Source organism: Pristis pectinata, chromosome 3 (assembly GCF_009764475.1).
Source record: "Pristis pectinata isolate sPriPec2 chromosome 3, sPriPec2.1.pri, whole genome shotgun sequence".
Classification (NCBI taxonomy): domain Eukaryota; kingdom Metazoa; phylum Chordata; class Chondrichthyes; order Rhinopristiformes; family Pristidae; genus Pristis; species Pristis pectinata.
The window spans coordinates 132,363,867-132,382,103 of record NC_067407.1 but is presented as its reverse complement, the minus strand read 5'-3'; the positions used below and the strand labels follow the sequence as shown (position 1 = coordinate 132,382,103).

The 18,237-nt window shown below is 49.5% G+C and overlaps 1 protein-coding gene across 1 annotated transcript in view; it reads left to right on the top strand.

Annotated features, from left to right (window-relative positions):
* The window catches only part of kif26ba (kinesin family member 26Ba), a 300,195-nt gene that overhangs the window by 64,616 nt on the left and 217,342 nt on the right, over window positions 1-18,237 (top strand). Inside the window, exon 3 of the mRNA XM_052013184.1 lies at window positions 15,624-16,148. Coding sequence (XP_051869144.1) covers window positions 15,624-16,148 — 525 coding nt within the window. The remainder of the gene's footprint in view (window positions 1-15,623; window positions 16,149-18,237) is intronic.

Genomic DNA, 18,237 nt, shown 5'->3' with positions numbered 1-18,237 from the left:
TTCCCTCAGGCAGGGTCATTGGCAGGTGACTGTGCTTTGGTGGGATCTTCCTGTGCACAAACCATTTGCCATGTTTCCAACATTAAAACAGCAACTCCACTTCCAGTGAGTGGGGAGTAGATCCAGAAACAATGTTTAGCAAGGTAGGCTTTGGGTGGGTTGTATAGGGGAGGATGTGGTTTGTGTGGGGGCAGGCTGGTCCACGATTCTTACGTTAAAGCCCCTATAGAAAACGTGTCAACATCTCACATCCTCTCCAGCTGCTGGGGGAGAAGGGGATCAGTTCCCAAGGCTGCACAACCTGTCGGGTCAGTCAAAGCAACAACTTGCATTCAACGTGACATTTGGGTAGCACCTTCAATATAGCAGGAGGGTTATCAAACAAAACATGACACCAGGCCACAGAGGGAGATAGCGGGGTCATACGATGAAGGGCAGAGAGGGAAGTGTGCAGTCTAGGGAACCAGCAGCTGAAGACTTGCCTTCCATTGGTGGAGCAACTAAAGTCAGATTGGTGCAAGAGGTTGGAATTAGAGGAGCACAGAGACCCCAACGGGTTGTCGGGCAGTGGTAAGTTACAGAGATAAGAAGGGGCAAATTTATGAAGGGATTAGAATTTTAAAATTGAGGCTTTACCTAACTGGGGGTTGGGGTAGGCAGTGAGGTGGTGACTGGAGGATAATCCAAGCAGGAAAGCATAGAAAACGTCCTATCCGATGTATCACGGCTCGGTACGACAACTGCTCTGCCCGGTACCGCAAGTATGTAGTGGTTAGTGTAACGCTACTACAGCACCAGCGACCCGGGTTCAATTCTGGCCACTGTCCGTAAGGAGTTTGTACGTTCTCCCGGTGTCTGCGTGGGTTTCCTTTGGGTGCTCCGGTTTCCTCCCACATTCCAAAGACGTACGGGTTGGGAAGTTGTGGGCATGCTATGTTGACGCTGGAAGTGTGGTGACACTTGCAGGCTGCCCACCAGAACTCTTTACGCAAAAGATGCATTTCGCTGCACACTTCAATGTACACGTAACTAATAAAGATATCTTATAAACTACAGAGAGTTGTGGACACAGCTCAGCACATCATGGAAACCAGCCTCCCCTCCATGGACTCTGTCTACACTTCCCACTGCCGAGGGAAAGCAGCCAGCATAGTCAAGGACCCCTCCCACCCCGGGCATTCTCTCTTCTCCCCTCTCCCATCAGGCAGAAGATACAAAAGCCTAAGGGCACAGAGCACCAGGCTCAAGGACAGCTTCTATCCCACTGTTATCAGACTCTTGAACCAGTCTCTCATACACTAAAAGATGAACTCTTGATCTCCCAATCTACCCGGCCATGGCCCTTGCACTTTATTCTTCTACCTGCACTGCACTTTCTCTGTAACTGTAACACTTTATTCTGCATTCTATTTTCCTCTTAACTACCTCGATGCACTTACGTCTGGAATGATCGGTCTGGATGGCCGGCAGACAAAAACTTTTCACTGTATCTTGGTACATGTGACAATAATAAACCAGTTCCAATTCCAAGCTGGGATTTCAGTGCTGGTGTCCACACGCACAAGGACTGGGACTGGGTATTTCTGAACTGGGAGCAACAGCTTATGTTGGAAGCTGCCGAGGCTCACTCTCACACAGCACGGATTGATGTGGTACCGGCAAGTGGAGATTTAAGTGGTAGAGGCAGGCGTAGGAAGTCGCTGCCGACAGCTATCCCTTCAGATCTCCACGGCAGCTTGTGCCTGTCTGCTTTGTCAGTTCAGATTCTGCCGAAGCCCTTTGAAGTGGCCTAACTTGAATAAACTGCCCACCCACGCTCCAGCAGATGAGTGTGAAATGGTGGATGCAATCAGTGGAAGCTTCTGCTCCAAGCTCCCTTCACGCCGCTCCCTTTATGCGCACTCAATAAATCCACTCGGTTGTTGACTGTCACCAGAGTACGATGACAAGGCAAGCTGTTAGATTCGTGTGGGATCCCAGCCAGTGCACGGATGTTCTTCAGGGAGACACTTCCACCCTGTCCTGTGTCACACTGGGTTCTCCTCACACTGAGTTCACTGATCCCCACTGGAATCATTGTTGTTAAATCTCTCCCGATAACCTTTTCCAGCGATCCGCAGTCCTGCCAGAGAGCCCTCCTCCAATTCAAAGTCAAAGTCAAGTTTATAGCCATCTGCACAAGTACATGTGTGCACAGGTGCAATGAAAAACTTACTTGCAGCAGCATCACAGGCACATAAGCAGCTTACATGCAACATTCACAAGAAAAACATACATAAATTATATAAAAATTATACAAGAAAGAACATAATTAGAACAAAAAAAAGTCCATTGTAGTGCAAAGTGGTCACAGTGTTGCTACACTGAGGTAGTGATTAGGGTTGTGCTGGTTGGTTCAAGAACCGAATGGTTGAAGGAAAGTAGCTGTTCTTGAACCTGGTGGTGTGGGACTTCAGGCTTCTGTACCTCCTGCCCGATGGTAGCTGCCAGAAGATGGCATTGCTGAGATGGTGGGGATCTTTGGTGACGGATGTTGCCTTCCTGAGGCAGCGCCTCCTGTAGATACACTCGATGGTGGGGAGGGATGTGCCCGTGATGTATTGGGCAGCGTCCACTACTCTTTCCACACATTTGAATTGCCGTACTAGACCATGATGCAGCCAGTCAGGACCGTTTTAACAGTACATCTGCAGAAGTTTGTTGTAGTGCTTGGTGACAAGTCGAACCTCCTTAACCGTCCACTCTCTCTCATACTGGATCCATCGGCCACTGTGTTGATTATCAAGCACTCATTTACGCTAGTCCAATGCTATCCTCCACCCATTCCCATCAACTCTTCCAGATTCCACCTCTCACCGACACACTAGGGGGCAAGTTACAGTGACCGATTGACCTACCAATCAGCATGTCTCTGGGATTTGGGAGGGAACCGGAGCACTCGGGAGAAGCCCACGCAGTCACAGGGAGAACATGCAAACTCCACACAGACAGTGCCCAAGGTCAGGTTTGAACCCGGGTCTCTGGGACTATGAGGCAGCGGTTCTATCAGCCGCGCCACTTTTGACTTTCCACATTCACTGTTTAAAAATAACCCATTTAACACAGAGATGAAACTGTATATTTCTCTCAGAAAGTCTTTGGAAAGGGAGGTGGGAGCATATTTTTAATGGAAATCAAAAAAAACTGCAGGTGAGGGAAATCTGAAACAAAAACAGAATACGCAGGAAACACTCAGCAGGTCAGGCAGCATCTGTGGAGGGAGAAACGAGAGCTGATGTTCCAGGTCCCAGATCCTTTGTCAGATGAAGATTCCAACGAAGGATCTGAGAATTGAAATGTTAACTCTGTTTCTTCTCTCCACACTGCCCGACCTGCTGAGTGTTTCCGGAATATTCTGTTTTTATTATCAGAAATTTTAAGGCCGAGGTAGCAGGAACTTTTATCAAAGGGGGAGTGAGAGGGTGGATGGGAATGTAGAGTTGAGGTCAGAGTCAGAGCAGCCACGGCCTTATTGAATGACAGAGCAGGGTTGATGGGCCGAGTGGCCTACTTCTGCCTCTAATTCATACCTTTGTATCTTTACCTGGAAACACTTGGATTCTGTATTCTCGGCCCCCCCCCCCCGCTCAAAACCTCTGCAATCCTCAAACCCCCCTCCCCCCTTTAAAACACAACACTTTCACCAAACATTCAGATCCTCCTCAACTCCCTTCCCCTTCCTGAAAATTTCCTTTTATTTGTCTCGACCTCATTACCTGCCTGAAATGTCTCCCGTGTTTAGCCACCGGAGGGAATGGAATTCACTGGAGGGGAATTATTCCCCTTGCCTGGTCCAATCCACATCAGACTCTCGTTGCCATCTGTGCTACTGGAGACGGGGACTCAATGTTGTTCCATCAGGGCCTCTGATAGCCCAGCAGATCCAGGGCTTCCGAGCACACTGCTTCAGCTTCCAAAATCCAACCTTACAATCCAGAGTCTGGGATGGGGTGGATGGTGGGTTCTATCCGCCCTGTTAGAGCACAAGCATCAATGTTGGAACCAGTGTAGGACAAACGGGGTTGTCCTGGTGAAGGGCTGTGCTGATAAGATGTGCCTGTTTGAAGGATTGGTTTTAGCAGCTAATGCTGAGGCTAGTCAATCATTAGTGTGATTTAAACCTGCCCGGAGGTGCTAAAGAGGATTCCTGTGGGTTTAGCTCCTGACTGCTAATTGGAGGCGGTGTCCGCGGAGTGGGGCCCGGAGGCTCCTCGTACCCGTTTCCAACAGGGGCCGGACATTGTGATGTCCACCAGCTGGACAGAGCAGGGTGACTCAGGGGCCAAGGGAGAGGGTGCACTGGGTCTTGATGAGGTGCTGGGATGTCGGCGGAGAAGGGATAACCCATATCTGTCGGGAAGAGGAACTCACTTCCTCCCGTCTTTTGTTTTACAAAGGTATTTTACTTCACTATATATCGTCATCTCACTATAGGAAGGATGTCGAGGCTTTAGAGAGGGTGCAGAGGAGGTTTACCAGGATGCTGCCTGGATTAGAGACCATGTGCTGTCAGGAGAGGCTGTTCAAACTTGGGCTTTTTTCTCTGAAGTGGCGGAGGCTGAGGGGTGATCTGTTGGAAGTGTATAAAATTATGAGGGGCATAGATAGGGTGGACAAGCAATATTTTTTTCCCATTATTGAGAGATCCAATACCAGAGGGCATGCATTTAAGGTGAGAGGGGGTAGGTTCAGAACAGATGTGAGGGGTACGTTTTTTACTGAGAGAGTGGTGGATGCCTGGAATGCGTTGCCTGATAGGATGGTGGAGGCAAATTCATTGGGGGCTTTTAAGAGGGGCTTGGATAAGCACATGAATGAGAGGAAAATAGAGGGATATGGGCATTCTGTAGGTAGAAGGGAATAGCTATGTTGGCACAACATTGTGGGCCAAAGGGCCTGTTCTGTGCTGTACTGTTCTATGTTCATATCAGCGCACACAGTTCATACACTTTTGAACACTGAAAGGCCTGGATAGAGTGGATGTGGAGAGGATGTTTCCATCAGTAGGAAGGTCTGAGACCAGAGGGCACAGCCTCAGAATAAAGGGACGTCCCTTTAGAACTGAGATGAGGAGGAATTTCTCCAGACAGAAGGCTGTGGAGGCCAAGCCTTGAGGGGCATAGATAGGGTGAATGCACACAGTCTTTTTCCCAGGGTTGGAGAATCAAGAACTAGAGGGCATAGGTTTAAGGTGAGACAGGAGAGATTGAATAGCAACCTGAGGGGCAACATTTTCACCCAGGGGGTGGTCCATGTATGGAGTGAGCTGCCAGAGGAAGCGGTTGAGGCAGGTACATTAACAACACTTAAAAGGCACTTGAACAGGTACACGGATCAGAACAGTGTAGAGGGATATAGGCCAAACGCAGGCAAATGGGACTAACTTGGATGGGGCATCTTGGTCGGCATGGACCAGTTGGGCCGAAGGTATTGGTATTGGTTTATTATTGTCCCTTGTACCGAGGTACATTGAAAAACTTGTCTTGCATTCCGGTCGTACAGGTCAATTCATTACACAGTGCAGTCACATTGAGTCAGTACAGACTGCATCGATGTAGTACAGGTAAAAACAATAACAGTACAGAGTAAAGTGTCACAGCTACAGAGAAAGTGCAGTGCAATAAGGTGCAAGGTCACAACAAGGTAGGTCGTGAGGTCATAGTCCATCTCATTGTATAAAGGAGCTGTTCAATAGTCTTATCACAGTGGGGTAGAAGTTGTCCCTCAGGCACCTGTATCTTCTACCCAATGGAAGAGGAGAGAAGAGAGAATGTCCTGGGTGGGTGGGGTCTTTGATTATGCTGGCTGCTTCACCAAGACAGCAAGAGGTAAAGACAGAGTCCAAGGAGGGGAGGCTGGTGTCCGTACTGCGCTGGGCTGTGTCCACAACTCTCTGCAGTTTCTTGCGGTCCTGGGCCGAGTGTTGCCATACCAAGCCGTGATACATCCAGATAGGATGCTTTCTATGGTGCCTGTTTCTGTGCTGTATGATACTGCTGAGGTTAAATGCCATCCTCTAAAGTGTCATGTTGCCTCCTTACTGAGTTCTAGGAGGCAATCCACTCCTTAACAACCACCCCCTCCTCCCCAGGGTTCAGTTCAAACGAGACGGTGGATGGTGACTGGGTTTGTTTTCCCTGGAGCAGAGAAGGTTGACGAGGGACCTGAAGGAGGTGTACATAATTATGAGGGCTATACAGAGTAGATAGCAAGAAACTTTTCCCTATAGCAGAGGTGTCCAAGACCAGAGGACATAGGTCTAAGGTGAGGAGTCAAAAGGCTTAGAGGAGCGATGGTAACTGAATGGCCAGAATGAATCAGAATCAGAATCAGGTTTATTATCACTGACATATGTCGTGAAATTTGTTGTTTTGCAGCAGCAGGACAGTGCAAGACATAAAAATTACTAGGAATTAAAAAATAAATAAATAGTGCAAAAAAAGGAATAATGAGGTAGTGTTCATGGATTCATGGACCGTTCAGAAATCTGATGGCAGAGGGGAAGAAGCTGTTCCTGAAACTTTGAATGTGGGTCTTCAGGCTCCTGTACCTCCTCCCCGATGGTAGTAACGAGAAGAGGGCATGTCCCGGGTGGTGAGGGTCCTTAATGATGGATGCCGCCTTCTTGAGGCACCTTCTCTTGAAGATGTTCTCAATGTTGGGGAGGGTTGTGCCCGTGATGGAGCTGGCTGAGTCTACAACCCTCTGCAGCCTCTTTTGATCGTGCACAATGGAGCCTCCATACCCGGCAGTGATGCAACCAGTCAGAATACTCTCCACTCTGTAGAAATCTGCAAGAGTCTTTGGTGACATATCAGATCTCCACAAACTCCTTACGAAGTAGAGCCGCTGGCATGCCTTCTTCGTGATTGCATCAATGTGTTGGGCCCAGGGTAGATCCTCTGAGAGGTTGACACCCAGGAACTTGAAGCTACTCACCCATTACACCACTGACCCCTCAATGAGGACTGGTGTGTGTTCTCTCGACTTCCCCTTCCTGAAGTCCACAATCAATTCCTTGTCTTGCTGACGTTGAGTGTGAGGTTGTTGTTGCGACACCACTCAACCAGCTCATCTATCTCACTCCTGCACGCCTCCTCATCATCATCTGACCACCTCGGAAGGCCAAGGAGTCTATTGAGCTCACCTTGGCCATGTTAGATCCAGTCCCTTAACCTGATCCTGCAGCCTCGCCTATTGTAGTATTTTCTCAATTGTTTTCTAAACAGTAGCGTAGTGGTTAGCGTAATGCTATCACAGTGTCAGAGACCTGGGTTCAATTCCTGCCGCTGTCTGTAAGGAGTTTGTACGTTCTCCCCGTGCCTGCGTGGGTTTCCTCCGGGTGCTCCGGTTTCCTCCCACATTCCAAAGACGTACGGGTTAGGAAGTTGTGGGCATGCTATTGTTGGCGCTGGAAGCGTGGCAACACTTGCGGGCTGCCCCCAGAACATTTTATGCAAAAGATGCATTTCACTGTGTGTTTCGATGTACATGTGTCTAATAAAAATCTTATAGATGATCCTATTCCAGGCAGACTGACCAGCTTAGAGTTATAGAGTTATACAGCATGGAAGCAGGCCCTTCGGCCCAATTCATCCATGCTGAGCAAGGTGCCTTCCTGAGCTAGTCCCATTTGCCCATGTTTGGCCCATGTCCCTCTGAGCCCTTCCTATTCATGTACCTGTTCAAACGTCTTTTAAATGTTGACACAAGAAATTCTGCAGATGCTGGAATCTGGAGCAATACACAAAACGTGCTGGAAGAGCTCAGCAGGTCAGGCAGCATCCACGGAGGGAAACAAACAGTCGATGTTTTGGGCCGAGACCCTTCATCAGGACTGGAAAGGAAGAGGGCAGAAGCCAGAATAAGAAGGTGGGGGGAGGGGGAGGAGCACACGCAGGCAGGGGAGAGGTGAGTTCAGGTGATAGGTGAGTCCAGGTGAGAGGGGAAGGTAGGTGGGTGGAGGAGTGGGGGGGGAAGATGTAATAAGCTGAGAGGTGAGAGGTGGAAGATGCAAAGGGCTGAAGAAGGAGGAATCCAGTCGGATTCCGGTAGATTTATTCCGTGGTCCACTGCCCTCTCCTACTGGATTCCTCCTTCTTCAGCCCTCGGCCTCTTCTACCTATCACCTCTCAGCTTATTACATCTTCCCCCCCTTCCCCCAGACCCGCCTACCTTCCCCCTCTCACTTGGACTCACCTGTCCCTTGCCTGCGTGTGCTCCTCCCCCTCCCCCCACCTCCTTATTCTGGCTTCTGCCCTCTTCCTTTCCAGTCCTGATGAAGGGTCTCGGCCCGAAACGTCGACTGTTTATTTCCCTCCACGGATGCTGCCTGACCTGCTGAGTTCCTCCAGCACTTTTTGTGTACCGTCTTTTAAATGTTGTAGTTGTGCCTGATCTAAGTGTTAAAGGACGCCTCTCCATCCCTTGCTCCCCCGGTTCTTTCCTCAATACTAATGGGTTCCCTTCTGAGGCCCCTCATCTCCTTGTTCTTAAAAGCTAACAAATCAAACAAGTAACAGTTTAACAGGGCAGCAGAGCGGCGATAAATGTGTCACTCATGCAGACACTCAAGCCTTTGCAGGATATTAGCAGCGGGGTTCTTAAGATCCAGCGGGGGGAGGAGGGGAGAGAGGCTTCTACCTCTCAGAGTAGGTCCTGCCTGAGGCAACCTGTGACCCAGTGGGACAACCTGCCTGATTAACTGGAACCTGGGCTGCCCGAGGATGCAGTCACTTATGAGTGGAGGGTCCTGGGGGTAAATTTCAGCATTCATAATTTATATCTCTTTAGGCACTATTAAGCATTATATCCATAGATCTCACATTTTAATAATTAACACTTAAAATTAGAGCTGCCGCTCTGAATAATTAATAAAACTGGCTAATTTAGGTACATTGGTTTCCTCTGGGTGTGTTGGGGGTGTTTCTTGGTGAAGAACAGCCATCTTCCACTGCACAGAGAGGGAGAGAGAGGGAGAGAGAGAAGGGGAGGGGGGAGATAGAGAGGGGGGGAGGGGGAGGGGGGCAGAGAGAGGGAGAGAGAAGGGGAGGGGGAGAGAGGGAGGGGGGAGAGGGGAGCAGAGAGAGGGAGAGAGAAAGGGAGGGGGAGATAGGGAGAGAGAGAGGGGAGGGGAGAGAGAAGTGGAGGGGGAAGAGAGTGAGAGGGAGAGAGGGGAGAGGGGGAAGTGAGAGAGATAGAGAGGGGGAGAGAAGGGGAGGGGGAGAGAGAGATGGGGGAGGGAATGGAGAATGTGCAGAGAGAGAATAAAAGATGGAAGGAAGATGGAAAGTGGAACAGAAAAAGAGGGGAAAGTGGGAGATAGTTGAAGAGAGAAGGAGATTGGGAGAGGGAGGGAGAGTGGGAGAGAGGGAAGGAGACTGAGAGGGGGAGTTGACAGATAGAGGGGGGGGAACAGAGCGAGTGGGAATGAAGGCCAACAAGGAGAAAAGGGAGAGAGAGAGAGAGGGGGGAGGGTGGTGCAGGAAGAGAGGAGAGGAACACTAGAGAGAGCAGAACTAAGACTCTCACCTGACTGGGCTTTTCCCGACTGGCAGACAGACTTTTCTCCATCTCCAGTTCTTGTACCATTCAGTCCCTCTATTTCAGTGTGTGGCCACGCTCCCTACCTACCCTCCACCCCCCGCCGCAGTCTTGTGGAGTTTGGAGTTTCCCTGGGTCTCTGGGGCAGTCCTGGAGAACCGGGACATCTCTGTGTGACCCACGGTACTTGCTGTGTTTCCCCCGACAGCTTTGTGTCCTTTTCTCTAATGCTTTTAGACCAGTTCTACCAGCTTTTGTTCACCCCTGTCCCTCACCATTAGGGCTCATTCACAAGGCTGTCTGTCCCCACCAACTACCCCTGTGGAAATAGGTCTGTATTGTCAAAAGAAAGGACTCTGGTAGTATGTTTCACAACTGTATGACGTCCCAAAGCACTCTGCAGTGAAAGCTGTGCTCCTGAACTGTAGGTTCTGTTGACATGTAGGAAAGGTGGCTGTCAATATCCGATTAGCAGTCTGGATGGTCCACCCTTGAGTTTAGAAGAATAAGAAATATTATTGAAACACACAAAATTCTTACCGGGCTTGTTAGCGTGGATGCAGAGATGGTGTTTCTCCTGGCTGAGGTGTCTGCAACCAGGATTCACAGTCTCAAAATCAGGGGTCAGCAATTCAGAGCAGAGATGAGACTGTGTTGAACGGTGGTGAATCTTTGGGGCTCTTCATCCAGAGGGCTGTGGATGCTCAGACACTGAGCAATTGGAGATCGATAGATTTCATCGTATTAAGAGAATCAAGGGATGTCAGGTTAGTGCAGGAAAATGCCTCGGAGTCAAAGGTTTACAACTCTTTGAGTAATCTTGACCTCTGGTGCTGTCTGTGTGGAGTTTGCACGTTCTGCCTGTGACTGCATGGGTTTCTCCTGGGAATCTCTGGTTTACTCCCACATCCCAAAGGTGTGCGGTTTGGTGGGTCAATTGGCCACTGTAAATTGCCCCTAATGTGTAGGTGAGTAGTAGAATCTGGGGTGAGATGATGAGAATGAAATGGGATCAATGTAGGATTAGTGTAAGTGGGTGGTTGATGGTCGGCAGGGACATGGGCCGAAGGGCTTGTTTCCGTGCTACGCCCCCTATGACTACGACATTCAGGATTGGGGTGAGGAGACATTTCTTCACCATTAACCTGTGGGATCCTGTACCATAGAAGGTGAGGGAGGTCAAATCACTGCACACTTAAACTAAGTATAGTTAGACATTAAGCCGTATGGGTTGGGAGCAGGAAGATGGTGGTGAGACAGAGATCAAGCATCAAAGCTCGATAGCTTTCATCGTATTAAGGGAATCAAGGGTTGTGGGGTTAGTGCAGTAAATTGGAGCTGTGGTGAATGATCAGGAACAAATGGTGGAACAAGAACGAGGGGCTTACTCCTACTCCTAACTCTTATGGTCTTGCACGTTCTGTGTATGGTCATCCACGGCTCCTTGAAGCCAAAGATTTACAACCCTGAGTAATCCTGACCTCTGGCGCTGTCTGTGTGGAGTGTGCACTTTCTCCCTGTGACTGCATGGGTTTCTCCTGGGAGGCTCTGGCCTGCAACACTGTATTCTGCACTCTGTTTTCTTTCTACTGCCTCGCTGTAATGTACAAAATGATCTGCCTGGACGGCGTGCAAACAAAGCTTCTCGGTTCATTTGACAATAATAAACCAATACCAGTGATCGCATTGGATGATAGCACCAGGCTGGAAGGGCTGAATGGCCTCCACCAATTATTACACGTTTTTATGTTTCTGTAACCGGAACAAGAACCCGCTCTGTGTCCAGCCTGCCTACCCCTCTCCGAACCATGCATCTTTCACTGAGGTCGCTTCCCATCCTCCTAACATCCAGGCATGCTTAGCCCCTGCCAGTGAATTGATTCCAGGTGTGGAGGATTGCTGAGGGGCACGGGCACCATAAAGTGGATGCGGACCACAGCGACGCTGCAGCAGGTCCGGCCGAGCAGCCTGCTCTCAGCTCCAGCCACGGTAATTGCCTGAGTTTACAAGGCCCTCACAGCGGGGCCTCTTCACCAGTCTCTCTGAGTTCCTGACCTCCGGGTTGTAATCACAGAGTGGTGCGCGCCCAGAATATCCTTCCCCTTTTGGTTCTAATTAGGTTTATTCCCAGAAGGTGGGAGTTGATGGCTAGGCCGGCATTTATTGCCCACATCCACCCCCCACTCACCTAATTGCCATGAGGAGAAGGTGAACCTCTGACTCGAACTGCTCACACAGTGGTTTATGTGGAGTGTCTGAGTGACTAGTCAGGGCTCTCTGTGAAGGGCATTGGTATGGCAGTGGAGTCCGTTCAGTATCAGGCACGGCAGTGTAGCAGTTAGTCTAATGCTATTACAGCGCCAGCAACCCGGGTTCAATTCTGGCCGCTGTCTGTAAGGAGCTTGTACGTTCTCCCTGTGTCTGCGTGGGTTTCTTCCGGGTGCTCCGGTTTCCTCCCATATTCCAAAGACGTACGGGTTAGGAAGTTGCGGGCATGCTGTGTTGGCGCCGGAAGCGTGGCGACACTTGCGGGCTGCCCCCAGAACACTCTATGCAAAAAGATGCATTTCACTGTGTGTTTCGATGTACATGTGACTAATAAAGATCTTATCTTATCAGAGACTCAGGGGGATGAGGCATTTCAGCCCATTGGCCTCTGCTGTCTTCTTAATAAAACCATAAGATAGACCATAAGATGTAGGAGCAGAATCAGGCCAATTGGCCCATCGAGTCTGCTCTGCCATTCAATCATGGCTGATTTTTTTTCAACCCCATTGTCCCACCTTCTCCCCGTAACCCTTAACCCCCTTACCAATCAAAAAACCTATCAATCTCTGCCAATGACTTGGCTTCCACCCTTCATTCTGAGGCTCTGTCCTCGGATCATGGACTCTCCTACTAATGGAAACATCCCCTCCACGTCCACTCTATCCAGGCCTTTCAGTATTCAGTAGGTAATAGACCAAACCAATCGGTCTCCTTCCCCCCCCCCCCCCCACCAGACCCCTTCAAATTTCTCCCTTTCAGTTAGTTCTCAAGGCCCTTTCGAAATCTCAGAATCAGAATCAGAACTAGGTTTATTATCACTGATTTATATGACGTGAAATGTGTTGTTTTGTGGCAGCAGTACAGTGCAAGACATAAAAATGACTATAAGTTACAAAAATAAATAAATAGTGCAAATAAAGGAATAACAAGGTAGTGTTCATGGGTTCATGGACTGTTCAGAAATCTGATGGCGGAGGCGAAGAAGCTGTTCCTGAAATGTTGAGTGTGGGTCTTCAGGCTCCTGTACCTCCTCCCTGATGGTAGTAACGAGAAGAGGGCATGTCCCGGGTGGTGAGGGTCCTTAGTGATAGATGCCACCTTCTTGAGGCACCGCTGCCATTCAACCTGCTCTCACCACACATTCAGGTAGTTCTAACAGTAACATCCCATACTAACACAGTAAAACATCCCAAGGCATGTCCCAGGAGAGTTACAGTATATAGAACATAGAACAGTACAGCAGAGGAACAGGCCCTTCGGCCCATGATGTCTGTGCTGACCATGATGCCAATTTAAACTCCACATCTGCCTGCATATGGTCTATATCCCTCCATTCCCTGCCTGTTCATGTGTCTGTCTAAATACCTCTTAATCATTGCTATTGTATCTACTTCCACCAATCCCCTGACAGTGTGTTCCAGGCAACTGCCACTCTCTGTGTAAAAGATTTGCTACGTAAATCTCCTTTAAACCTTCCCCCCTCACCTTAAAGCTATGCCCTCTAGTATTTGACATTTCCATCCCGGTAGAAAGATTCTGACTGTCTACCCTATCTACACCTCTCACAATTTTATACGCTTGTACAGCCCACCCCTCAGCCTCCAACACTCCAGAGAAAACAACTTAAGTTTGTCCAACCTCTCCTTACGGCTACTACTCTCTGATCCAGGCAACATCCTGATGAACCTCTTTTCTGCACCCTCTCCAAAGCCCCCACGTCCTTCCTGTAATGGGGCGACCAGAACTGCACACAATGTGGCCTGACCGATATTTTATACAGCTGCAAGTTAGACAATTAACAGAAAAACACCCTCAGCAAGCCACAAAAAAAGATTTTACAACAGCCCATCCACTATCCAAACCACCTGTGCAGTGTACACAATATTCAGTTACCCGCCCAGGCTACTCCAACACCACCTCCCAAACCCGCGGCCACTAAGTAGGACAAGGTCAGCAGATGCATGGGGATGCTGCCACTTCCAAGTCGCACACAGATCTGACCTGGAAGTATATCGACAGTCCTACATGTTCACTTGTCGTGCATGTGTGCGTGTCTCTTTAAGAATGGTGATGAGGTAGTATGACATCACTACTACCGCCATCTTGATTAGCAACCGAGGGGTGTAGAGCAGGTCACGTGCAGCAGTCTGTACGTACCTGTATGTATAATAATTAGTCAGTGTTCAATCACAACGATGTCTGGCCAAGCCTCTGGTTCCCTGGGGAGGAGTTTGCACCAACTCACTTGAGCACCCTCCCTATTGACACTGGCAGCACCATCGTCAGAAGGACTGCAATGGTTTGAGGCAGTGGCCCACCATCATCAAGGGTAATGAGGGACGGGCAATAAGTGCTGTGGTAGAGTCTGGAGGGGGGGAGGGTTGATGAGAATGTGGGAAGAATAAAAAGTGGGATTAGAGTAGGATGGGTGGTTGATGGATGGTCTGGACTTGAAGGGCCTGGTTGCGTGCTGTATCTCTCCATGAAAGGCCGTATGCTCTTCCAAGTGGATATAAAGGATGCCAATGCTCTATTTTAAGCAAAGCAGGCAACAAGGGAGAAAATTCTCCCTGGAGGCCAACCATCAGCTAACATCAGTGAGAAGGTAATGGGAGATACTCCCTGTTCACCTCCTCACTGCCGTTTCCATTAGCCCGATCCAGATGTGCAGGAAGTGAGTACAACTGCCCATCAATGCACTTAACACAAGCCACCACAGGTGCATTTCTCCCCTTTTGTCTGCTCATTAATCCCAGATCCATCAGTGAGAACTTGCTGTGCACTCATAGTCTGCCACATGACAGGGATTACTCTCAGGGGCTCATGAACTCATAAGTTGTTTGGGAATGAATTTGCAAAGGGCGCTATAGAAATGCACTTTATTGGCATCTGAACAAGACATCCATGCTGCAAAAGTACTGGTAATTGGTTTATTATTGTCACATGTACTGAGACACAGTGAAGAGCTTTGTTTTGCCTGCCATCCAGACAGATCATTCCATACATAAGTACATCGAGCACGGTAGTGTAACGGTTAGCATAACACTATTACAGCGCCAGCGATCCGGGTTCAATTCCGGCCGCTGTCTGTAAGGAGTTTGTACATTCTCCATGTGTCTGCATGGGTTTCCTGGTTTCCTCCCACATTCCAAAGACATACGGGTTAGGAAGTTGTGGGCATGCTATGTTGGCGCCGGAAGCGTGGCAACACTTGCGGGCTGCCCCCAGAACGTTCTACACAAAAGATGCATTTCACTGTGTGTTCCGATGTACATGTGACTAATAAATCATATTCTTATTTAAAAAGGAAACAGAATGCAGAATATAGTGTTGCAGTTACAGAGAAAGTGCAGTGCAGGTAGACAAATATAGTGCAAGGGACACGACGAGGTGGATTGTGGGATCAAGAGTTCATCTTTATTGTCCGTTCCTGATTACAGTGGGGCAGAAGCTGTCCTTGAGCCTGTTCTCAAGCATTTGTATCTTCTGCCCGATGGGAGAAGAGAGAATGACTGGGGTGGGAGGGGTCCCCGGTTACGTCAACTGCTTTCCCGAGGCAGCGGGAAGTGTAGACGGAGTCAGTGGAGGGGAGACTGGTTTGAGTGATGGACTGGGCTGTGTCCATAACTCTCTACGGTTTGTTGCGGTCGTGGGCAGAGCAGTCGCCGTACCGAGCCGCGACGTATTAAGGGCAGGAGACTCTCTGCGGTGCGTCTGATGGGAAGTGGTGGGGTCCTCCGTTGATGTAACGCCTGGCTCCTCTCTGCCCACAGGACCCGGCTTTCTCGGCGCTGATCCACGACAAGCTGCAGGTGCCCAACACCACCCGCAAGGCCTGGAACGACCGTGACAACCGGTGTGACATCTGCGCCACCCACCTGAACCAGCTGAAGCAGGAGGCCATTCAGATGGTGCAGACGCTGGAGCAGTTCGACCCCTGCCCTGGCTCGCCCCCCCCGCTCTCCAACATCCCCTCGCTGGTGGGCTCGCGCAACATCGGCACCCTGCCCGCCCCCCGCGACTGGCCCTTTGTCCCGGCTGCCTACGGCTCCACCACCTCTTATGGCGGCTTCCTCAGCAACAAGCACGCGGGCAAGCCCAACTCACTGGGCCTCGGGGCCGGGGCAGAGAAGAAGGGCAGCACATCCGGACACCCAGGCACCAAAGTGGGGCTGCACATGCCCACCAGCCCCAGCAACGGCAACATCCTCAGCACCGTCGCCATCCAAGCCCACCAGTACCTGGAGGGGGCCTGGTCTGTGTCCCGGTCCAATGGTGTCACCCTCTACCCCTACCCGGTGAGTGGTTTTCGTACCGCACGCGGGTAACACGCACACACACGCACTGGCGCATGTGCGTGCGCGCACACACACACATACACATATATGTGTACATGCATATGCACTGACACATACACTCACACATAAACATACACTGACACACACACACACACAGACACACACACACACACACAGACACACACAGATCAAGCAAACACAGAAAGCACACTGAACACGCACTGCAGACAAACGCAGACATGCAATACACATGGTGCACAACATACACAAGCCCTGTACACACCACACTGTACACACATACTCCATGCACATGCACTTACATTGAATCATAGGAACGTTCAGCACAGAAACAGGCTGTTTCAGCCCACCTCGTCCATGCTGACCACAATGCCTCTCCACACTAATCCCATTTGCCTCCATTAGACCCATATCCCTCTGCTCCCTTCCTATCCAAGTACTATCCAAATGCCTTTTAACCATTGTAACTGTATCTGACTCCATCACCTCCTCTGGCAGCTTGTTCCATATATCCACCACCCTCTGTATGAGAAAACTTATCCCTCTCACCTTAAACCTGCATACACTTCCCACATGTGCACACAGACTGGAACAAATGCACCACATACACACAGATACACTGCTTTCATAAGTACCACCCACAATATGAGTCAAAGACAGACATACACACGCAGAAGCCCACACAGACATAGACACACACAAACACGCTACTATTCTCTTATTTATGCACATATCACATAAAGTGAAAAACTTGTCTTGCATTCCGATCGTACAGGTCAATTCATTACATAGTGCAGTTACATTGAGTTAGTACAGAGTGCATTGATGTAGTACAGGTAAAAACAGTAACAGTACAGAGTAAAGTGTCACAGCTACAGAGAAAGTGCAGTGCAATAAGGTGCAAGGTCACAACAAGGTAGATCGTGAGGTCATAGTCCATCTCATTGTATAAAGGAACCGTTCAATAGTCTTATCACAGTGGGGTAGAAACCGTCCTTAAATCTGGTGGTACGTGCCCTCAGGCTCCTGTACCTTCTACCTGATGGAAGAGGAGAGAAGAGAGAATGTCCCGGGTGGGTGGGTCTTTGATTATGCTGGCTGCTACACCAAGACAGTGAGAGGTAAAGACAGAGTCCAAGGAGGGGAGGCTGGTGTCCGTGATGCGCTGGGCTGTGTCCACAACTCTCTGCAGCTTCTTGCAGTCCTGGGCAGAGCAGTTGCTGTACCAAGCCGTGATGGTCTCCTATGTTGTAAGGAAATGTGAAATTATGGATCTTAATGGCTATTCAGGATGGAGATATTCCTTTTACTTTGTATATACTTGAAAGCCTTTCCCACAGAGGGCTGTCGATACTCTGTCGTGGATCTAATCAAGCTGGACGGTAGGGAAAGCAAAGGATAGGGGATTGAGGGTGAAAGTAGATGAGGCACAGAGTCATTGAGTGATACAGCACGGAAACAGGCCCTTCGGCCCAACCCTTTCATGCTGACCATCTAAGGTAGTCCCATTTGCCTGTGTTTGGCCCATATCCCTCTGAACCTTTCCTATCCATGTACCTGTCCAACTGTCTTTTAAACATGGTAATTGTACCCGCCCCTACTACTTCCTCTGGCAGCTCGTTCCATATGTGGACCACCCTCTGGGTGAAAAAGTTGCCCCTCAGGTTCCCTATTAAATCTCTCCCCTCTCACCTTAAATCTATGCCCTCTAGTTCTTGATTCCCCAACCCTGGGAAAAAGACTGTGTGCCCTCACCCTATCTGTAGCCCTCATGATTTTATACATAGGATTGCTTCTTTTCTTAAAGTCACAGAGTAATAGACATAAAATCAGATAGCACAGAAGCAGGACCTTCAGCCCATTGAGTCTATACCAACTGTCAAGCACTCATTTTACACCAGTCTTACACTGATCCCATTTTATTCTCCCCACATTCCCGTCAACTCCCCCCAGATTCCACCCCTCGCCTATACTCCAGGGGCAATGCACAGAGGCCAATTAACCTACCAACCCATACGTCTTTGGGAAGTGCAGCCGGGCAAACCCATGCGGCCACAGGGAGAACGTGCAA